This window comes from Carassius carassius, chromosome 5, assembly GCF_963082965.1.
Source record: "Carassius carassius chromosome 5, fCarCar2.1, whole genome shotgun sequence".
Lineage (NCBI taxonomy): Eukaryota > Metazoa > Chordata > Actinopteri > Cypriniformes > Cyprinidae > Carassius > Carassius carassius.
In genome coordinates, this window is record NC_081759.1 from 38,070,377 (window position 1) to 38,094,534 (window position 24,158).

General features: G+C 38.4%; 1 protein-coding gene across 2 annotated transcripts; it reads left to right on the forward strand.

The window, feature by feature from the left end:
* The first annotated feature begins 39 nt into the window (after nt 1–39).
* On the forward strand, nt 40–22,399 carry si:ch211-225b11.4 (thyroid adenoma-associated protein homolog). Of its 2 annotated transcripts, none has more exons than XM_059551183.1 (31): nt 40–190; nt 764–944; nt 1,039–1,125; nt 7,177–7,204; nt 7,294–7,442; nt 7,519–7,641; nt 7,736–7,856; nt 10,224–10,366; nt 10,454–10,538; nt 10,632–10,759; nt 11,038–11,235; nt 11,657–12,374; nt 13,090–13,242; nt 13,429–13,538; nt 13,919–14,079; nt 14,616–14,749; nt 14,873–15,031; nt 15,109–15,242; nt 15,348–15,482; nt 15,583–15,687; nt 16,289–16,489; nt 16,604–16,754; nt 16,836–17,073; nt 17,624–17,863; nt 17,957–18,158; nt 18,244–18,432; nt 19,423–19,670; nt 20,138–20,308; nt 20,538–20,807; nt 21,416–21,618; nt 21,806–22,399. In XM_059551183.1, the coding sequence occupies exons 1-31, from the start codon at nt 60–62 to the stop codon at nt 22,042–22,044; spliced, it is 5,535 nt and encodes a 1,844-aa protein (XP_059407166.1). In that variant the 5' UTR covers nt 40–59; the 3' UTR covers nt 22,045–22,399. The 2 variants fall into 2 exon arrangements, with proteins under 2 accessions (XP_059407166.1, XP_059407167.1); XM_059551184.1 differs by having other exon boundaries at nt 17,960–18,158.
* The last annotated feature ends 1,759 nt before the right edge of the window (nt 22,400–24,158 follow it).

Consider the following 24,158-nt stretch of genomic DNA (forward strand, 5'->3'; position numbering starts at 1 on the left):
ACCGTCTATGGGTTACACATGGAGTGTGTAAACAGCTGACAAGTCTGAAGCTCGCTAATATGACGATTTTACATTTTTCCTCGGGACAAGCTGATGCTGTTCTGAAATCTGTCGCTTCAGAAGATCAAATATCATGTGATGTCAAAGACACGCTCAGGAAGTTCTTGCAGAAGCTGACAGAAAATGCCAGGTAACTTAGTGTGTAGAGAGATGCGTTCAACAATATTTTACTGTTAATAAGTAAGTTACTGTTACATGCCGTTTTGTTATTTTTTTATTTATTTTTTTTAAATACACTTTAATTTGAGTCGGTATGAGTAGCCCTTTTAGCTTGCTTTGAATTTCTTTGTACAAGCTCTAAATTTGTCATGTTTGTGAATTATATGTGTACTGTATTCTTTATTTATAGTTATTAATGTGTATACCTTATTTTAATAATTTTTATATGTTATATTGTATATTTCGTTTTCTTATCATTACTTCTGTTGTGTATGTAAACACAGTCATGCCAATAATGTACTTGAAATTGAAAACTGAAAATACTACAAGCAATACATTGTAATTACAAGAAATGCTATTTATAAAATTAGCTTATACATATATAAATAAAATGTAATTTAACGCAGTGAATTATTCTGGACATGTCAAGTGTCAACGAATCTAGAAAGAGTGTGGAAACTATTTAAAGAGGTTATTTCTAGTCCACGGGACTGAAAAACACCCTTATATTGTTTGTGAATGAGAGAAAGTGTTTTATTGACAGGAGTGCAGGCAAACGGAGCAGGGAGCGCTCACTGGACGAGGCTTCACAGATCCTGCAGAAGATCCCAAAAGAAGCACTTGGTTCCTTACAGCCTGCTGCTCTTCATCAATTTGTTCGGCTTGTTTTGGCCTTACAGTTAGAGGCAGTGACTTCTTCCTCCACTTGCCGCAAACTAGACCAAGTAACTTTCACCTTAACTTAAACATTGCCATAATTTTTTGGTTCCAGATTGTTGGTTTCCCTTAAAACAACACCTTCTTAACTCTGTTTTACAGATGCTGCAGGTCTTGGCTGAAATAAACTACTCCATAGTCTTTGAGGAAGTTAAACAATATCTGCTGAACCTTTTGCACCAGAAACAGGTAATATAACAGTAGTAATATTAATATATGTGACCCTGGACCACAAAACCAGTCTTAAGTGTAATTTTTTTCTGAATAAATAATCTTTCCATTGATGTATGGTTTATTAGGATTGGACAATATTTGGCTGAGGTACAACTATTTGAGTATCTGGAATCTGATGGTGTAAAAAAAAAATCAAAATACTGAGAAAATTGCCTTTGAAGTTGTCCAAATTAATTCTTAGCAATGCATATTACTAATCAAAAATTATGTTTTGATATATTTACGGTAGGAAATTTACAAAATATCTTCATGGAACATGATCATTACTTAATATCCTAATGATTTTTGGCATAAAAGAAGAATCAATAATTTTGGCCCATACGCTTTTTTTTCTTCTTTTTTTGGCTATTGCTAAAAAATATACCCCAGTGACTTAAAGGGTTAGTTCGCCCAATTTGCAAAATTATGTCATTAATAACTTACCCTCATGTTGTTCCAAACCCGTAAGACCTATTTTCGGAACACAGTTTAAGATATTTTAGATTTAGTCCGAGAGCTCTTAGTCCCTCCATTGAAGCTGTGTGCACGGTATACTGTCCATGTCCAGAAAGGTAAGAAAAACATCATCAAAGTAGTCCATGTGACATCAGAGGGTCAGTTAGAATTTTTTGAAGCATCGAAAATACATGTTGGTCTAAAAATAGCAAAAACTACGACTTTATTCAGCATTGTCTTCTCTTCCGTGTCTGTTGTGAGACAGTTCAAAACAAAGCAGTTTGTCATATCCGGTTCGCGAACTAATCATTCGATGTAACCGGATCTTTTTGAACCAGTTCACCAAATCGAACTGAATCATTTGAAAGCATGCAAACGCAAACGTCTCCAATACGCATTAATCCACAAATGACTTAAGCTGTTAACTTTTTTAATGTGGCTGACACTCCCTCTGTGTTAAAACAAACCAATATCCCGGAGTAATTCATTTACTCAAACAGTACACTGACTGAACTGCTGTGAAGAGAGAACTGAAGATGAACACCAAGCCGAGCCAGATAATGACTCGTTCACGAGTCAAGAACCGTTTCTGTCAGACGTGTCCGATTCGAGAACCGAGGAGCTGATGATACTGCACATGTGTGATTCAGCGTGAAGCAGACTGACACACAGAGCGCCCAGGGAAAAACGGAGGCTTGCAATCATCGCCAATGACGCCATTACGTCGAGCGCAAAAGAACCGGTGAATCGTTTTCCTCAACCGGTTTATTGAATCGAACTGTCAGAAAGAACTACTGGTGATCCGAAAACCGATGTAACCGGTTCTTGACTCGTGAACGAGTCTATTTATTATTATTTTTTTAATTTATCCTTTATTTAACCAGGAGAAGCCCATTGAGATTAAAAATCTCTTTTGCAAGGGAGACCTGGCCAAGATAGGCAGCTGAATTACATCACATCATTACATACGTACAAAGACACACAAAAAACATGAAAATAAAGACAAATAAATTAATAGAAACAGTTTGAAAGCCAATTATGCACTGACAATGAAATCTCAATTAAAAACATTGACATGTGAGGGATTCCAACTCAAAAGATCTCATTCTTAACTTAAAAACACTCAAAGGAATCAATTTACTAAGTTTTAAGTTGTTCTGCAGCAAATTCCATGTAAAGGGAGCAGAATAAACAAAGGCCTTTTTACCCAGCTCAGTACTGACATGTGGGACAGAAAGCAAGACAACAGCCTGAGAACGGAGAGAGTAATTACCAGCACTTTTTTTTATAAGAAGTGAACATAAATAGGATGGAAGCACACCAAGAATAGCCTTATATATAAATGTGTACCAATGACAAAGCCTCCGTGTGGCCAGAGCAGACCACCCTACACGAGAGTACAGCTCACAGTGGTGGCTGCGAGCTTTACAATAAGTGATAAATCTCAGCGATGCATGATAGGCTGCGTCAATCATTTGAAGGCATTGAGCAGATGAATGCATATATAATATATCACCATAGTCCAGCACAGATAAAAAAGTGGATGCCACTAACCGTTTTTTAACATTAAAAGAAAAACACAGCTTATTTTGAAAGTAAAAACCCAATTTTAGCCTCAACTTTTTCACTAGACAGTGAACATGAGGCTTAAATGATAGGCAATCATCAATAACAATACCAAGATACTTATAAGTTGTAACAGTCTGTATTTCACGTCCGTCAAGAGTAATCACTGAGGGAACATTCAGTGGTCTATTCCGAGGGCCCGTGAAGAGCATACATTTGGTTTTTTCTGCATTGAGCACAAGTTTCAGCTGTAGCAACGTGTTTTGGACCACAGTGAAGGCATTCTGTAAATGTGCAATGGCTTGTTTAAGAGAGGGTGCACAACAGTAAATAACTGTGTCATCTGCATAAAAATGAAAGTTTGCATCAGACACATGCTGACTAAGGTTATTTATATAAATAGTAAATAAAAGAGGGCCTAACACAGAGCCTTGTGGAACCCCTTTAAGGACTGGTAAGATACCAGATTGAACACCATCATACTTAATGCACTGGGTTCTGTCACTAAGATAGTTTGAGAACCAAGAGACAGTATTCTCTGAAAACCCCGAATTAAGAAGCCTAATCTTTAAAACATCATGATCAACCGTGTCAAAAGCTTTTGACAAATCAATAAAAAGTGATGCACAGTGTTGCTTCTTGTCACGAGCAACAGAGATGTCATTTATCACCTTCATTGCAGCTGTGATAGTACTATGTTTTTTTCTAAAACCTGACTGAACTGGGGATAAAATGTCCTGTACATGCAAGAAATCTTTCATCTGATCACTCACCAGGGATTCAAGCGTTTTGGCCAAAACAGACAAATTAGAAATTGGTCTGTAATTATTTAAATTTGACGGGTCACCCCCTTTCAATAATGGACAAACAAATGCAGATTTCCATATTTTGGGAATAGTATTGCTCTCTAAAGTAAGATTAAAAAGATACGTTAGAGGCTGTGCTACACAATCAGCAGCTATTTTTAAGAAGTAGGGCTCTATAAGATCAGGTCCTGGAGGTTTTTCAGAAGCCAGCCCTTTTAGGGCTTTTTGAACGTCAGCCACTAAGAATGGAGTGAGATTGAAGACACTTGTAGAGACTGGTACATCTCTACAAGATGTCACAGTGTAAGGACAAGCAGTGTCAAACAAAGAACCAGACTGAATAAAATGCTCATTAAAATGGTTCAATATCTCAAGCTTGTCATGAACTACTACAGATTCTTTCATAATAAAAGAAGGAACGTTAATACTATCTTTGTTTAAAGAAAGTAATTTTATAGCCTTCCAAAATTTTCTGGGATCATTTAAGGTATTAGTAGTGGCTGACAGATAAAAGTCAGATTTTGCTTTCTTAATAAAAGAAGAACATTTATTTCTTAACTGCCTAAAAACAAGCCAATCAGACGAAGAGCCCGTTTTTCTTGCTTTGGCCCAAGCTAAATTGCGGTCATGAAGAATATCTCCAAGCTCAGAGGAAAACCAGGGATTGTCCCGCCCCTTAACTCTGAATCTCTTTAGTGGGGCGTGTCTATTTATTACTTGCAAAAAACTATCCCGGAAAAAGATCCAGGCTGACTCCACATCGGGAATCAGCTCTATTCTACTCCAATCACAATTAAACAAATCATGGCAAAAGCCCTGTTCATTAAATTTTTTGAGATTCCTCTTACATATTACGCGAGGTTTACATTTAGGCATCTTAGTATTTCTTACAACAGCAACAACACAGTGGTCACTTAGGTCATTGCAAAAAACACCAAAAGCAGAAAAATTTGTGTAGGACATTAGTCAAAATTAAATCAATTAAGGTGGATTTCTCATGGCACTTAAGATTTAAACGAGTGGGAGAATTGATTAACTGTGTAAAATTGAATGAATCACAAAATGACTTAAATTCATCTGAACAAGGTTTCAGCCAGTCCCAGTTTAGATTACCTGCTAAAATAATTTTGGAGTAGTCCAATCTGGATAAGAGTTGAATAAGAGTCTGCAATGCAGTACTCAGGGCAGAAGGAGGCCTATAACACCCAACAACAGTAACATAAGGGCCCTTGGCCAACTCCACCTTCACTGCCAAAAATTCCAGCTGCTTACCGATTGATTCTGAATAGACTAACTTCACATTAAATTTAGATTTGACATAAATAGCAACCCCACCACCCTTCCTTGGTCTGTCAGCACGAAACACGTTATAACCACCCATTCCAATATCCATATCAGTGATTGATTTTGTCAGCCAGGTTTCAGATAGCACAACAATATCTGCATCTGTTAAATTCACCCAAATTCTAAGCAGATCCATTTTGGGTAACAAACTGCGAACATTAAGGTGAATTACACTCAAACCAGACATGGATTTCACATCAGATGGCAATGGAATACACTGCAACTCAGGGCCTGGATTTGGCTGCACATTGCCAGATAAAAGCAGCAATAAAAATATTAACCATCTCTGTTTACCATCAGTATATGAAGAATCTGTAGAGTTTTTAAAATGAGAGTCCCAGTAATGTCTGCCATCAAATGCAAAATAGTCATTTAAGATCAAAAGATTTTGAAGCTGAAGAATATCCCTGGGTAGCAACCAGGCTGAATTTAAGTCCTCTGCCAACTCTTTTGGCATTTGAGGGGAATGCACAAAGGCTGAACAGTTAAATCCATAGGCTATGTCCAAAGAGCCACAAATGTTGTAAGATGTACTCACCCAGTATAAATCACTTGATCTTAGATTCTGCACAAACAATGAACAAAGCAGCATTAAGAGAAAAGCCATGTTAGCAGAAGATGTTAGCAAAACCAGGAGGAGCTGACAGGGCCTCAGGATCCACGCAGAGCCTGGAGATGTTAGCTGGGCTGCTAGGGCCTAGAGAAGCTAGCAGAACCTCAAGATCCAAGTAAAGCCTGGAAAGGCTAGCAGGGCCTCAAGATCCAAACAGAGCCTAGAGATGGTAGCTGGGCTATAGGGCCTGGAGCCTAGAGATGGTAGCTGGGCTGCTAGGGCCTGGAGAGGCTAACAAAGCCTCAGGATCCAAATAAAGCCTGGAGATGGAAGCTTTTCTGCAGCAAAGTAGTCCATAATCCAATAAAAATTATTTTATCTAAAAACCAAAGAGCTCAATCATAGAATCTGCTAAAAAATTTTACTCCATATATGAGCATAAAAGCAAACAAATGAGTATAGATAAGAGGACAAACATACATCAGACCATACATGCCGCCATCTTGGATTTTGCACCAAAATTCTATGTTTTGTCTATGTTTTGTTCGTTATCTGGCTCGGCTCGGTGTTCATCTTCAGTTCTCTCTTCACAGCAGTTCAGTCAGTGTACTGTTTGAGTAAATGAATTACTCCGGTATATTGATTTTGATTTGTTTTAACTCAGAGGGAGTGTCAGCCACATTAAACAAGTTAACAGCTTTTTAAGTCATTTGTGGATTAATGCGTATTGGAGACGCGAACCGTTTAAAACGATTCAGTTTCGATTTGGTGAACTGGCTCAAGAAGATCCGGTTACATCGAATGATTCGTTCGCGAACCGGATATGACAAACTGCTTTGTTTTGAACTCTCTCACAACAGACACAGAAGAGAAGACAATTCTGGTAGTTTTTGCTATTTTTTGACCAAAATGTATTTTCGATGCTTCAAAATATTCTAACTGACCCTCTGATGTCACATGGACTACTTTGATGATGTTTTTCTTACCTTTCTGGACATGGACAGAATACGGTACACACAGTTTCAATGGAGGGACTGAGAGCTCTCGGACTTAATCTAAAATATCTTAAACTCTGTTCTGAAGATAAATGGAGGTCTTACTGGTTTGGAACGACATGAGAGTAAGTTATTAATGACATAATTTACATTTGTGGGCTTAACTAACGCTTTAAGACTGGTTTTGTGGTCCAGGGTCACATATAAAAAATTTATGTTATATATATATAACAAATATTAGAGCATACAAATGTGTTTCTGCCCATGTTTTAGGTAAAAATTTAGGTTTATTTTATTTTTTTTGCAGGTGTTTTCATTGAAAGATCTTCAGATAGGTGAGTGTGCATCAGTTCGCTACTACTTTACAGACATCTGTAGTCATGTCTGTTGTGTTGTAATAGTTGTGGCGTGTGTCCTTTGGCAGTCTGTATGTTCTTGGAGGACAGCACTTCGGGACGAGAGGTTCTCAAAGCAGAATGTAGGACCCTGCTTAATAAAGTCGCCGAGCTGATTCCTGCTGTTTTGTCAGATGAAGCAACCAGAAATGGGCCACTGTGCTATCAGACTGTCAAGGTGAAAATCTAGTTATTGATTAAATAACAGCTGACGTGACTCTGCATCCTCACAGCTCTTGTTGTGTTGTTCTCAGGTCTGTTTGCAGGTGTTTCAGCTGTTGCCTGGTCAGGTGACCCTGATGGTCTACAGTAAGGAAAATGCAAATATGAGTTTGAGAGATATTTTGGAGTTCCTGATGAGCGTTATCTTGGGAGAGGTTGGTGCTCATGGTCGCAATGGTGTGTTTGGAGAAAAACTAAAAGTATTGTATCTAGCAGTCTAATTTTGTGTCATTTAATGGTGTTTCTCAGGTTTCCAGCAGAGATACACGGTTGTTGGCTGGCACTGCCGTTGCAATGCTGCTCACCACAGCGACAGACAGTCAGTGTGCAGCATCAGCTGCCTGGAGTCTGCTGCAAATCACCAACACAGGTCATCTACCGTTTTTAATTGCACTTAAAGGCATGGTTCACCCAAAAATGAAAATTCTGTTATTACTCATCCTCATGTCATTCCGGACCTATAAGACCTTCGTTCATCATTGGAACACAAATGAAGATATTTTTGATAAAATCTGAAAGCTTTTTGATCCTGCAAAGATAGCAAAGCAACTACCACGTTCAAGACCCAAAAAGATAGTAAAGACATTGTTAAAATAGTCCATGCGACATCAGTGGTTCAAACGTAATTTTATGAAGCTACGAGAATACTTTTTGTGCGCAAAGAATACAACAATTTGTTTCTCTTCCTTGTTAGTCTTCAGTGCGCGTTCACAAAAAGTATTTTCGTAGTTACTGTTGAACCACTGATGTCACATGGACTATTTCAGGATTCGTTCGGGTGCTTGAAATCCTTAGAAAATGCTTGAATTTTAACGTAGTGTTTTCAAGGTTTGAAAAGTGCTTTAATTTTGGATAAAGCACTTGAAACTGCTTGAAATCGAAATTGCATTTTGTTTTTTTTAATAATTTGCTTTACTACTGTCTAACATACATTCACTTTCTAGACAAAAAGCTTTTTGCATAAAATGAAAACCGCTCTGCTCTAGTCCTCGTGGTGTGATCTGTCTGTCTTTATTGACGTGCGTGCTCTGATGGAGCAGAGCGGGAGATAAAACATGTCGTGAGGTTGCTACTTCAGTAAGCATTGTCTTGAAAATGACAAATTATGGTTAGAAAATGTAAAGTCACCTGTAGAGTCAAATTTTTTAATGGGAGAAACTGCTCTTTCAAGTCGTGTAAAAAGTAAGTGAAAATGCCCACGGCCAGATAAACTTAAAGAAAGTCGTGATTAAAGTGAAATCAGTCAAAACGCAGTGCGGGTGTTTATTATTTAAATGCATCTCAGAAGTGAACTGACTGCCTTTAGAGAATTTTCAATGGCATTATCGTTTCATCTCACCAGCGAATATGGCAAGCCATTTTATCTTAAAATTATCCCAGTTTTATTCATCGTAATTGCAGTTATACTAGTAACAATTCAATTAGAGGGCTCTACAATTAAATTCTTACTAATAACAATGCCTGTTAGAGAGCTCTCTAATTCAGTTCTTACTATTAAGAATGTTATTGCAGATCTCTAGTTCAATTAGAGAGCCCTCTAATTAAATTCTTTCTAGAAAGAATTAAATTGAGAGCTCTCTTATTATACATATACACTGTATTTGTACTTGTATTTGAGGAAAAAAACATATATAAGTCGCACTGGACTATAAGTCGCATTTATTTAGAACCAAGGGAAAACATCACCGTCTACAGCTGCGTTTGTGAGCCAGCTCTGCTTTGTGTTCAGCTGTCACTACTATAACCACTATATCATGCAGTTCCAAAAGTGCCTCCTAGTGGCAGATAGAACCTCATATTTTAGCCTTTAAACTATTTTTAAGAAGACAAAAAAAAGGAAAGGGATGAGTCAAATGTGCAAAGAATTATTTTACACACATCTTTATTTTTTTTTATTTTTGAAGGCACATTAGCTTTTTGTTCTGAACAAAAACAGCAGAAAGGCTTATTGAAAATGCAAATTCATCCTCTGAAATTCTTTATACTTTTAAATCGTTCCTTTATTTAAATAAAAAAAAAATTAAAGCTGAGGTTTGTCAATTTATACAGCTCTTTCTATTTGTGAAATCCTTTATTTGTGTGTGTAAACATGTAATTTTTAGCACAGTTTAAAGTGCTGGAAAAGCTTGAATATGCACCTTGAAAGTGCTTGAATTTGAGTTTGGAAAAGGTGTAAGAACCCGGCTATTTTAATGATGTACGTAGTCGTAGTACCTTTCTGGGTTTTAAATGTGTCAGATGCATTGATGTCTATGGAGTTTTAGAAAGCTCTCAGATTTCATCAAAAATATTTGTGTTCTGAAGATGAGCAAAAGTCTTATGGGTTTGGAACAACATGAGGCTGAGTAATTAATTTTTTGGGAGAACTATTTATTTAAAGGCATATGACTACCGTTTAAAATATTGCGATTGGTAGATTTTTAAAAATGTTTTTGAATGTGTTATTTGATAAAAGATACAATGAAATTTTAATATTTATTTATTTTTATTTAATTTGTAATGCTTTTATGTATTTTTAAAATTTAATTTATTCCTGTAAAGAAAGTTTAAATGTTATTTTTTTTCTCTCTTTTACATTTTATCTGATATTCTTATTTGTTGCTGAAAAACATTTTTTATTATCAGTGTTGAAAATGTTTGTGTTGTTTTTGATAAATAAAAAGCTACATTTCTTTTCTTTATCTATAATGTACAATAGTTGACAGTCTTTATAATATGTGTATTTTGTATGTCTCAGAACGGTGGAGACTGACGGTAGGTGAGCTCCAGGTGGACTGTCGTCCGAGACATCAGGACGGAGTGGACAGACTGGCTGTATGCAGGGGGTTGTTAACCTGTTGCAGAAAGGACATTTTTGTCAGTCACCACACCAAACAAGGGGTACCCAAGCAATGCATAGACTGCTTTTTCTAAGAATGATCCAAAGTGGAACATATAATTACTTTTTTCTTTCTTTTGTTTTATCAGACTTGTCTTCTCCTGAATGGTTTGTTCCCCTTCATCTCAGCTCTCTGTGAAGAAAAGCTGGACTGTCATTACTATGTTTTTCAAGGTAAAAGCTCTCTATCCTCATGCGTCATTCTGCAGCTTGCTGGGTCTGTGCATGACTGCGGTGACTAAAGTTGTATGCATATGTGTTTTGTAGTGTTTACTATTTGGCTGAAGAAGCTGAGAGAGTGCCTCAGTGAGGTTTGGGAAGTTACTGGTGCTCCTTTAGATTCAGACCTCCAGCAGCACCTTACACAAATCATCTGGAGCAATGCAGAGAGCCCGGTAAGCCAGAATACAGACTAGAATATAAAGAATATACTTTATGTATATACTTTGGGTATATGGGTTTGAACACTAAGTATGGAGTAAGATGGGCTCTTTCTACTTGGGCCGTGTTTTGTACAATCAAGAACCACACATACTTTTTAAGAAAAGTGTACTTTCTTGAGGACATGTCAAAATCCATATTAATTTAAATGATGAAACCAGACATTTAACCAAAGGTAAATACAGGACCATATCCACTCAGCTGATATTTATGTTCATTACTTTTATTGTAGTTGGATGGTGTTGCAGAGGTGGCACGCAGTGCTTTCTGTCTGTTTATGGAGATCTATGACAAGGATTGTCTGCACTTTGAGAACACAGATAAAAGACTTTATGTGGAATTATTGGAAAGAATATCAGAACTGCCTTGGGAATCCAAAGCAAAGTATTTACCGCTTACTGCAATTCTGCCATATGCAGGAACAGATAAGGTAAGAAGAGTGACCAGACACCCTTGTACTGTACTTTCTATCTCCTTTTTTTGTTTTGTTTATAAATACAATAAATGTTAGAGTTACTGTGTTATTAGCAATAATATAATATGAATATTAACAATCATATTGTATGCATAACTAATGAACACATTTATTGCATGAAGAATTTTATCAAGAATTCTAAGAATGTATTCTAATATAAATCATAGCATATATTTCACTTAATATAAATGTAACAATAAAAGCAATAATTTAAAACAATAAAATAGTTGAATAGTTGAATGTTTATGTAAATATTACATGATTTGGAAATCAAGAAAGCTTTATTTTAGCTTTCTGAGAATCTTATTAGCATCAGTTCATTATAAAAGTCATTTTAAATAAATGTAAAATAAAATATAGTTTCTCCTCTTAAAAGGTTTTGGAACTGTATCCAGCTCTTCCCTCTCACATCCTAAAGTGCCTCTCCACCAATCATCTTTCCCCATGCGCATCAGAAGTCTACAAATTCCTGCTTCAGGAACAGAAACGCGAGTTTATTATAAATTCATCCCAAGAAGCTCCACCCACTGATCAAGACTCAGCCAATCGATGGGCTCGGCGGTGGCAACCAGTCGTTCTGGAGGCTTTGACTTCAGAATTAACTCTTCTTCAGAATAACGCCTCTAGCCATCTTCTGCCCTCAACACTACGAATATTTCCAGGTGCTGTAAACACTCTGTTGTCAGCTCTGGACCCCGCGATTCCCGGCCACCTTCACGCATGGGCCTGTGTCATGAGCGCCCAGCGGGCCACAAGTGGACGTTCCCTCTGGAGCGTGGACAGCCCCCATCCTCTTAAGACTCTCCATATTGCCCTCTCCTCTTTGGATGACAGCATCCGGCTTGCAGCTCTGAACCTCCTCTGCTGCAGTCCAAAGACCAAAGAAGCCCCATCACAAGTGGAGTATTGCTCTCTGACAGACTTCCTCCCACTCAATCTCAACAGCGACTCGTCACCTTTCCGCCAGCACCTTCAGGCAGCGCTGAGAAAGTTCTTGGTGAGAATAAGAGACAGTTGCATGGCAAGCATCAAAGGCCATAATAGTAAAAAAGGGCTCGCAGAGAAAGAGGAGGCGGAGCTTAAACAAGGAGTCGGTGAGGATAAAAATGAATGTTATATATTTTTGCAGTTGATTACAACATTGTTTTAAAGGTGCACAAGTAATATTTTTATTTTGTTTTGCTGGCACTCCAATACACCAATACGATGATAGTCTTTGACTACTACCATCTATTGGCATGAATGTTTTTAGTGCCGTTGTCGAAGTTTAGAAGGGCAGGGGTTCTCATACATTGATTTATTTGTATTAATATCAACACTGACTGCCACAAATAGATTTTCCAAAAGCATTGCACGTTTCAAAATCAAAACGCGGCACAAGTGTTTTTATATAAATGTATCTTTTTTTTGGAGGGAACCTATTGTCTTATGAAAAGGTTTCATGTAATTTTTCCTATGAAGCATGATAAAGTAGCGTTCAAGAGCGCAGCACTCTTTAGATTACAGCCATTAACGGGGAAACTGCTGTTTCTGCCGCTCTTAAAGCACCTCCTGCTGGCAGACAATGAATTTGCACTTTCAATATGCCCATCTTCTGTTTTATATTTACATTATATACATATATATTTCCCCCAGGGGAAGTGATGACACACATAGAGTGTAAGTCTGTGGAAAACACAGATAAGTGTATTAATAATAAACCACATTATTGTAAAATTTTAATATATGAAGCATTTTAATCAATAGAACATAATGAAATGGCTTTATTGGCAAGATCATGTGGGTTTTTTTCATGATATTTCCCCTCAGAGTTTGTTGACTGGCTCTTCCAGCTGTCATTGGTCTATTTGACTCCTGACAGTAGTTACCAGAGGAAGAAGACTGTTCTGCTCCTGCTGTCTGCAGTGCTGGAAACATGTACAGACACCTGGAGTCCTGACAGAAAGAAGGGACAACCGCCTGGTAATAAAACAACACTTACAAAAGCATGCCATGGTTATGTTTTCAGACATGCACTGTGGTAATACATTGGAATATATATTTTGAATTGTCTTTTTTTTTTCATATTGATTATTTTATGTTCCTTGCTAAATATAATAAAATTATATCAGAGATTGATTGCTTTGTTTTGTTGTTGTTTTTTTATAGCCAACATGTCTACTCTTATAAACTGGGCTAAAGAGAGAGGAAAGTGGGATTTCTTCTCAAAGTCAAAGATGCTTGTCCTGATTGGCTGTTTGGAGGATTCAACCAATGAGGTAAAACTAAATGAATAGACAATACCGTTCAAAAGCGTGGGGTCAGTAAGAATTGTTTAAAGAAACCGATACTTTTATTCACCAAAAATGAATTCAAAGGTGGCTGTAAAGACATAATCGTATCAAGAAAGATTTCTTGAGCACCAGAACAGCATATTAGAATGATTTCTGAAGGGTCATGTGACACTGAAGACTGGAGTAATGGCCATAATGCCGTCACCGGCAGCCTTGTTGAGCATTAGAGCATTCTTAAAAAATAACATTAAGGTATATTACCAACCGCAGACTTTTGAACTGAAGTATATGCACTGTTGAAGCCCTTGCCCCAATTGTCTGTAGTGTGATGTATTTGCTTGGCACATGTTGTCCCTGTGTTGTAGATCCGTGAACTGTCTGCAGAGCTACTTCTCCGATTTTTCCCCTCGTCTCTCCCGGATGATGTCACAGCTGTGCTGTTGAGGAGGACAGAACGGCTGCTTCACAGCCCACGGGTTCAGGAAGCCCAGATGGGAGCACTGATGATTAAACTTCTACTGCACAAGTGAGCAGACTTTGCTTTTGTCTCTTTTAGACTTGAAGTATGAAAGGATACACATACACAACACTGCTATTGAAAAGTTTGATGTTTGATATTACAGTATTACAATAATATTATGAAACATAATTACAATATCAAATAATGGTTTTCTATTTTGCTATATATTTTAAAATGTAATATATTCCTGTGATGACAAAGCTGAATTTCCATGTAAACTTTGGATTCTTTGATAAATAGAACGTTCAAACACACAGCATTTATTTAAAACAGTGTTTCTCTTTTGTCACTTTTGTCTCACTTGATCAGTCTAATCCTCGATGCATTAAAGTTTTAATTTCTTTCATTAAACCAAAAAATTCTACTGACCCAAACTTTTGAACGTACGTGTATAAGCAGAGTTTGTGCATGGGGGTAATTTAATTTGGGTTTATTTAAAATGTGTTGGGTTCTTGTTTTTATGAGAACAATATTTTCTGTATTTTTAATATTTATTATTAGACTTGTGTGTGTGTATTTGTGTGTGCATTTCTGATTCATAGGGTGGATGGGGCATTTGAACATGGGGAGAAACAGTCAGTTAAATTGATCAGGTTTCTCCTCACCAAACTGGAGAACCATTATCTCACTGCCAGGAATGACATGCTGCTTGCAGCTCGTACAGCGCCGATTCATGGTATAAAACTGAGCTGAGTTTATAGATCTTGCCACAGTTGTTTACCACTAAGTGGAGGTTTCAAAACGAATATATCAGAAAATATGCTGCAATAATCCACAAATGATGTGTTTCATTATTCAGGTGTTGTAAGTGCTCTGCAGAAGGCCTTGCTGGAGGTGCCAGGGATCCTAGTGGAGACAGTAACCCACAGTGTTGCAGGAGACATTGTGTCTTTGTTAGAAAAGCTCACTCTACTGCTGTTAGGTGTGCTGTATGGGGACCAGGACACACAGGAGAAAGGTACACTGAAACGGCAGATGTGAACAATATGTCTGAAGAGCTTCTCTTATAAGAATATACTTTCCTATTTGTCACAGATGTGCCGCCATCATTCTGTGACATGGGGAATGCAATCAGTTCTCTGATTGGACTTGATGAGGATGGAGAGGAGAATGTGCTGCTCTCTGAGGAACATAGTTTAGTGCTGACATGCTGCTGGGTTTCTTTGAAGGTAGAGCTGCTAGAAGGATGACAGAACATCAGCCTACATTTTAAGCTGTGGTTTACAAAAAGTGTCATGTATGACTGAGATATGGATGATCTACTTTTCTGGTAGGAAATTGGTATTTTTCTGGGCTCTCTGGTGGAGAGAATCCTGTCGCTGCACTGTAAAGAACTGACTTTGAGTGTGGAAGAACTCAGGAAGGCTTCCAAAGTATTTAAAGACATCATTCTGAAATGTAGACACTGGGTGAGACAGATTTGCTTTTTTACTTTACCCCTCCACTTTGTTTCACAGTAACATCTTATATTTGTGGTCATGTTCTCTCTTTTTCTCTCATCTTCTTTAGGGGGCAGTAGAGGGCTGCTGTATTGGCTTTACTAAGTTCTGCAGGGCTCTACTGAGCAGCTCCGATCCGGTGATCAGAGAGATCTCGCCTCTCATATTAAAACAGGTAGAATAGAGTAAAGAACTAGAGATTCATGGGATTCTAATAGAAATGTCAATTCCTAGTTAAATGACCTGTGTTTATTTAAAGGGAAAGTTCACACAAAAACTAAAACTCTGTTATTAATCACTCAGCCTCGTGCTATTCTGAACCTGTGAGACCTTTGTTAATCTTGAGAACACAAATATTTTTTATGAAATCCGAGAGCTTTCTGACCCTGCATAGACAGCAATGTTTGACATTGTTAAAATAGTCCATGTGACATCAGTAATTCAGCCATTATTTTATAAAGCCATGAGAATACTTTTTGTTTGCAAAGAAAACAAAAACAACAACTTGTTCACAAGAAGAGAAGTGCACACATATGCGTCGTTGTACTGTTTATTGAAATCTGACACAGAAGAGAAGAAATTCAGTCAGAAAGCTCTCGGATTTTATAAAAAATACCTTAATTTGTGTTCCAAAGATGAATGAAGGGCTACAATGAGGGTGAGTAATTTTATAGAATTTAAATTTTTGAGTGAACTATCCCTTAAAGTAGCCATTTAAATCATTTTTATTAACCCTTTATTAAAAAAATCATAAAATGCTCTCTCTCTCCCTCTAGGGCCTTTCTGTTCTCCAGTCACCCCGTAGTACTTCAGTTACGAGGCGTGCTGCTGGTCTGCCCATGCTGATTTTGGGTGTCTTAGCTGCTGAGGACTCTAGCAAGATTCGCCCACTTTTGGCACAAACCATTAACACCCTACAGGACACAGCCAAAGCACCTCTTCCCCAGGACTGGGACCAAACTCTCGATTTACCACAGGTAGAGTCAATGATCTACCTATGAAATAAATCTACAGTTTTGCTGGATCAAACGTATGTTAAAGAAAAAAGTAGCTATGTTCGTAAAAGATGTCTGTTCACTGATCTCTCACAGGTGTGTGCCGTTCACACCCTTCAAGCTCTGGTGAAGGGCTCCAGTGTGGGTGTAGCTGTTCTCCAGTACACCCCTGTGGTGGCCATTCTGTCTCTCACACTCCTCAGCTCACCATGCTGGGCTATGAGGAACGCAGCCCTGCAGCTCTACAGTACGAACCGGTCACGCTCACAGTTATTCTAATTTCAGCCCTTGTGAATTAGTCACAAATCTGACTTTTGACTTCTCGTAGGTTCTCTGTGCACCAGAATGTTGGGTCAGCAGCCTAGCGGTGAAGAGGGCTCCGCTCATTCCGGGATGTCTTCTCCTTCCTTCTTTAACCTCTACCCAGCCCTACAGCCCTTCCTCCAGGGGGCTCTGGAAAGCGCAGCTACAGACCTTCATGATGCCACCCTTCTCCTGCACCCTTCCCTCTACCCTGTCCTCACCCTGCTCGCCAAACTGCAGCCTGGTGCTGAGGAACAGACACGGTATGATGTGTGCATACATCCAAATACATGAACTTAAATGTATTATATTCTATATTACATTACATAGTATTTTATTATATTATTTGTCTGATTTAAATATCAACAATTTTGTATAATGTTATGGTTATATTATATTATATTATATAACATTACATTATATATACATAAACATTGTATTGTGTTCCGTGTTTAGATTTTTATATAATATAAAAATATATGATTTAAAAAAAATCTTAATGTTTTTTTATATTAATATTGTGTTGTATTATAAAATTTTGTTATTGTGTTGTGTTGTATTAATTTCAAGATTTGAATATAATTAGAAGTTTAATACCATGTAATATAATGTGTAATATACGTGTAATATGTAATATTTAGCCAAATTTGAATACCCAAAATTTTATATTATAAAATCATATGATTTTGATATTATACAAATAGATTTTTGTTACTTTGGATATTCGAATCTGTCAAATGACTTTTCCCCTTGGTAATGATGATTAATGTTCACTTGTTTCGTATCTGTTTGATGTCTTTGTGTTTTCTTCAGGGCTCTGCGGGAGTTCCTGCCTCCGCTCTTCCTCCTCGCTGCCAGCCCAGTTTATTGCGTACGAGTGATGTCATCAAGAGCCCTAGTTGCTATGATACCACCGAGTGAATATCTGGCAACTGTCCTGCAGTCGGTGGAGAAGCTGCCGGCGTCACCGGACGTTGTGGGCTGTCACAACAGACTTCATGGCCAACTCCTACAGATAGGAGCCATACTGGCCCGGGCACTCAAAACTAGCATGTAGTGTATCCCATGAAGGAAATGCCACGTTTTGTGTTTTGCTGCAGCAGTCATACTCCGTTATCAAATTAGAATCTGTCTCTTTTTGTTTAGCAGTCGGTCGTCTCTCAGTGAGGTTGTGAGTGAGTTTGAGTCCAGACTGTGGTTGGCATCTTCGAGGCAGCGGTGTCCGCTGGTGCGGCTGGCGTATGTGGATATAGTGAGTCTGATAAGAGGCCACTGCTCCAGTGCTTTCCTCACTCAGCTCTCTTCTCAACTGCTGCAGGACATTCACAGGACTCCAAACATACTAGAGGTGCTGACTCCTGTCCTTTTGAGTGTGCTGTCAGGAACATACACAGTAAGAGATGTGCTGATTGTGAATGTTGTGTGCACTTTAGGTTGGCTCTGCTTCTTTCCACCAAAGTGCAGTGAACTTCCTGTGTGGGGATCCTGAGTGGGCGTGTCAGGTGTGGCAGCATCTGGCCAATGGCAGCGCAGTAGTACGTCTCTCATTGGTCAAGTCTGCAACAGAGGGGCGTGGCTGGAGAGGAACTGTCCTACAGCGGGTTATGGAGAGAGCGCTGCAGGTGAGTATATTACTATAGCACTTCACTTTTGCTTCTGTATTTGGTCAATTGATTTAGTTGCCATTATTGCATTATGTCACTTTAATGCAAAGATGCAATAATTATACTGAGATAAACTAAACAGCGTTTCATGTTTATATAAGTTGCATTCGCTGTGTTCCATTTGGAGGTTTGAGGGCTATATGGTTTGTTTTTGATGCATGCAAATGCAAACCATTTGTGTTGAGCCGCTGAGGTTGATTCATGTTTTTGTGTCTTGTTTTATCAAGACACGGTCCAGTGGCCAGAAACATCCATCTAGCTTAATTGTACATAAAGTGAGGTAGATGGACATTTTTGGCCGCTGCATAATGCCTTGCTGCTAATAATTGGTGTTCTGTTTAAAATTTATCCAAAAAAAGAAGAAGCATCTTGAGATGTTTTGTTAATCGGTGCTCCATCTGCTTCTGTTAATGCCACTTTACTCATTCGGTGCTGCTCAGGCATGAAAACATGCATTTATTTCAGTGTTTTTTTTTTATTGTTGTTTTTTACAATTAATTGTCTTGATTTAACATTAAAATTACAAGTGTTTCTAGACCTACTGCTAAAGCTTCACTTTTCACAAATATCATAGGCTGGTCATTTGAGCCGTTTGCAAATGTCAACCAAATACAATTGAAGGAAATTAAAACAATCAAGATCCATTTTATACACTGCCCTGAAATCAGCCTGTAGATCTTGTTACGCTCTTCGTGTTGTATTGTGAGGACACAGGGGGGGGGGCGTGTTAGTCATTGTATTCAGTAATCTTTACAAACACACTGAGTTTGTACTCAGCCCTCATGTGAGGTCAGAGAAACACCAAACTGCTCTACAGGTCATGAGAAATTAAATATACCACAATCTCATAATGCTTTTAAATTCCTTCTCATAAGAACTAAAAGATCATGATTGCAAGAATAATAGATGGGAAGGGTCTATTCCAATAACAGTGTCTATCATCTGCAGGCTAACCTGAAGAAAGCGCTGTTGGACCAGAACGTGGAGTACAGAGGAGCATTCTTGAGCGCATTAGTTGAGGTTATGACCCCTGAGGAAGACAGTCTTGCTCTGCCCCGTCCCTGTCCTTCAGGGTTTGGGGAGACATGGCTGCAGGAGTGTGTGAAGGTTCTGTTCACTGATCTGGAGTCAGATAGAGGAGGACCCGAGCTGATCTCCACGGCTCTGTGTGCAGTCAGCCTGCTCCTTTGTCACAGGTAAACTCACCTGTCATGCAGCCAAAACTTGATGTTATTAGATATTCTCCATGTTCTTTATATTTGCTTGCATTTCATATTTTCTGTGAACTGTTAAACTGTATTTCTATATTTTTCAACATGTTTTTATGAATAAAAGGATTTAATGCATCCTTGTTGAATAAAACTATAAATTTCTTAAAAAAATCAAATCAAATTTCAAAAGCAGGTGCCGTGTCTGACAGTGTTTTCTAAAGATAGTAGACCTCCGGAATCAATTCACAGTCAGGGCCCGGCTCAAATCAGTTCCAGATTCCTCCCTTTTTTTTCTTTTTTTATTCCACTTAGAGAGACAACACATTATGCAAATTAAATGAGTTGTGTGTGCTGTTTTTTGTCAACTAACTGATGTTTCTGAGAAATCGGATAGTCTTGAGATGTGGCTCATGGATTTGCTCTTAACTCTGTTTGCCTGTCTGTTCTCTCAGTGTGGACTCGCCTCTGCTCCAGCGCTGGTGTAAGTTATTAGAGAAACACAGATGTCCTGAAGCTCCTGAGGCCCTCAGAGCAGCATGTGCACAGGCTCTGTGTCTGTGCGGCGTCCATGTAGTGACCAGGAGCCAGACAGAAGGCCTCATGCTCAAAGAGCTCAGTACCAGGTAAAATAAAGAGGTGTGGTTTGATAACTCAATGAGTTTGGGCAGCGAGCTAGACAGGGAAGGACTAGAAACAAAATTCGTAATGCACTGTCAGGATTTTTTTTCTGTCTGGTGGGTTAGATTCTTCATCTGGCTCAGGCTTCGTTTTGCTGTTTATTATTTGATGATTATCATGCAGGAAGTATTTGATGTGTAACTAAATTTCCATTCCTCTGTATTTTTTCTGAAGGTTGATCAGCACAGGAATCTACCTGCTTCAGGATGAGAGTCCACAGGTGAGAGTGAAGGCAGCTGTCTTTGCATCTCTGCTCCGCTGTTCTGTCCGACGGCCGGAAGAGCCACAGAAATGCTTCTACATGCAGGCGAACTTGGCTTTGCACTCGCTGCTCGACCTGCTCTTAGAGGAATTCTGGGATGCAAGCTGTGCTTTGGAGGCCTTAGTGTGCCACTTACCTGACTGTGATCTGAACGCTGCACTGAAGGAGGCCAAAGAGACACAGTACGTCAATCCACATACAGAAATAACAATCGTTAACTTGTTTTTTTTGTGCATATTATTATAGAAATAAAAAAAGTCAATTATTTAAACACTGTGCAGCATTATGTTTTTTATATGTTATAGGTTATCATAGTTTTATTTTAATTTGACATTCAGTTTTAGAGTTTCAAAATTTTGCTCCGCATGGATGCATTAAATGTAATCAGAAGTGCTGTAATTAACAATTATTTTAATTATATAATTATTTAACGTGTTGTATTATCAGAATGATTTCTTAAAGATCATGTGACACTGTTACTGAAATTTCAGTGCCAATACAGGAATAAATTACATTTTAAATTATTTTGAAACGGAAAGCTGCTATTTCAATAATTTTTCGCAGTATTGTTGTTTTTACTGTATTTTTAGTAAAGTAAATGCGGCCTTGGTGAGCAAAAGAGACTTCTTTCAAAAACATTTTTTAAAATCTTACCGACCCCAAGCTTTTGAATGTTCATGTAGATTTTAAAAATCTTTATATCTTTTCTTATATTTTAGATGAACAGAAACACATTCAACCATCCTGTTGTCTTCTGTCTCTCACATTGTTGTTTTCTTGTGTCGGTCAGATGTCGCAGTCTGTATGAGCGAGATGAAGCAAATGTGTTTGCAGAACCATCTGTGATCTCAGAGTGCCTATTGCCATACCTATTGAATCTGGTTAAACATTACCCAAAATCCTCCACTCTCGCCAAGAACCTGGAGGGCTGGGCCCAAAACAGTGCCGCCATTGTCAAAGAGAATCTCACAATTTGTATGCAGCTACAGTTAGGTATATAAGATCTCCATTTTTCTTTATTGTCACATTAATTATAACTAATTAAATTCCTGATGATCCTTTATAATTAAATCAAAAACCTTATAATTAACATAAACTTTAATATTTATTTATAGTTTGCATGCAGTTGTTGTATGTTGATGTGCCAATTGTGTCATTATGTCTCTCATTTGTTGTCTAGGTGATATCCTGAATCCTGATTCGCTGAGCTTTCTAATAGAACCCCGTTTCCATGGCGCTCTTTCAGGCCTGTTCACTCGGGTGATTGTACTACTCCAGCTGCGCAAGGAGTGTGATTCCATACGACCCCTACTTGACCCTTTGAGTTCATCTAAAAACCTTCAGGACATTCATAGACAGTTTGTCCTAAATGGACTCTTCCTTCCTCAGGTCTTCATTGATGCACTGAACACAGATTAATCCAGGCCTGTCACAGATCAGGCATGCATTATTGCTTTTACAGCCTGTTCATCGTCAAATTGAGTGGAAACTATTCGAAAGGAAGAATACCAGTACTTTGTTGTGGAGCAACAGCTCTGTGAGTGTAGCACATCTAAATCTGAAACGGCTGAAAGATGCCATTGTTTCTTGATGGGTGGTGATTTCTGAAGTAGAGCGCACTGAAAGCAGGGACAAACAGACTGAGGCGTCACAAGGACTCAGCATGCATGCATATATTTTTAGACAAATCTCACTTTGGAACCGAAGGAGATTCATGCTTGTATATTGATGCATTTTTTACATTTATTAAATAAAAACTGAATAATTTGTAGAACCTTTGGGCTAACCCTGATCTGTGATACCAGAAACAAACGTTCATTATACTGTTCCCTTTAGAAAATGAGGTGCTGCTTTTTTAACGTTGGATTTATGTGGAGTGGTGGCTCATGGTTCGCTGTCATAACACTTCACAAAAGCCCAAACCGGTTTGAGCCGCCTCATACCGACCTCAAAGCATCTTCCGATACACACACAGCAGCCACAATTAACTCTCTTTTCCTGTGATTCATTCTGTCTTGATCCTTTCTTTTATATTCCCAATACAGTATGTTTTTTTATCATTTTATCCTTTTTCTTTCTCACTCTAGCCTTTTCTCATCCTCCTTGTGTCTTTACGTAAGCCACTTCTACTCAGGTTTCCACTGTGGGGGTAAATGCATCAAACGGTGATGTAATGGCTTTTGCGGCAACAGTAGAGCTCCTCTATGATAACAGCAGGGGAATAGTGTCTGCTTCATGCCACATTAGAGGCTGTCCTCCCAGGTTAAGTGTCCATTTTCTGCCCTCAGCACAGGGCTACAGTAGTTCATGATTCAGGGTTGGAATATGTTCTCAGTTGCTGTGCAACGCTCCTGCGTGTCACAGGACACAGTGTTAGGGATGCAGATGGCTATAGCCATCAGTGGAGCAGATGGTCTGAGTTTACAGCAGCATGTTCCTCTATGAATGCTGCAAATTTGTTTCAAATGACATATTGATTATTTTAGAGTCTAGAGAACATTCAAGTGGAATTCATCATGTGTATTCTCTATATTGTTTATGACTATGCATGTGTATTGTATTCTAAAAGCTTTCATTACGTGTTCACTTTTTTTCTCCAAATAACACTTTTTAAACAAACCAGTCAAACAGCATTTCAAAACCGGTAGAATATGTGGAACAAACAGGAGTAATAGCTGGGTGTCAAAAACAGTAATTACCCAACTTTAAAACAAAGAAATGCTGTAGTCTTTGAATGCCTGAGCTCTCTCCCACTCATCCGCCTGGGTGCACGAGTCACAAGAAACGCTGCCAACTCGACTGGGGTTGGAAACTTTGTGTAATTTCTGAGAAAATTAAAGTGGGTCAGTTAACCTGGCAGCAGCATCATGGGAAGGAAGCAGGCAATCTGGTCTCATTAAAGCTGATTGCTCGCTTCCATGCTCCAACATGTCAAAACCATCATTTCCAAAATTCATACCTATTAGATACATAAAGAGATTTCACCTAGGGATTAATTGTGAAGTTTTAAAGCAGAAAATGTGACACTGCTCTTCCTGTGAACTGAGCTGAATAGTTATGTACAGTGCTTAACAAAGCCAATGCACTTTAAACAAAGGGGAACATCAGTGTAGAGCTTTCCAGAATGCACCACTGAGAAACCGACAAAAAGAGCATGACCATGAACAAACCAGAGAGGACAGCTGTTTCAGAGCTGAACAGTTTACACCGATTGTGACACATCACTAATCAACCCTGCGCTTTCCTTCTTTTTATAGTGTCTCCTCAGGGGACCCTCTGTTTCTTAGTAAATAATAGAGGCGCTCATTGTTCCTTGATCTCCTAATGAAGTTCTGCTCTGTCAGATTTGCTAAACAAGAATAGATGACGGGAGAGTGTTGTGATGATGAATTTGTGTGCAGGGTTGGCCCCGTTTCACTCTTTGCAAACCCATGTTGCATGGAAGCTCATTTAGTCGCATAGCTTTCATCAGAAAAGATGCTAATAATATGAATTTTCTTTCAATTGTAATTCACCAAGCCAAGGAATTGTGT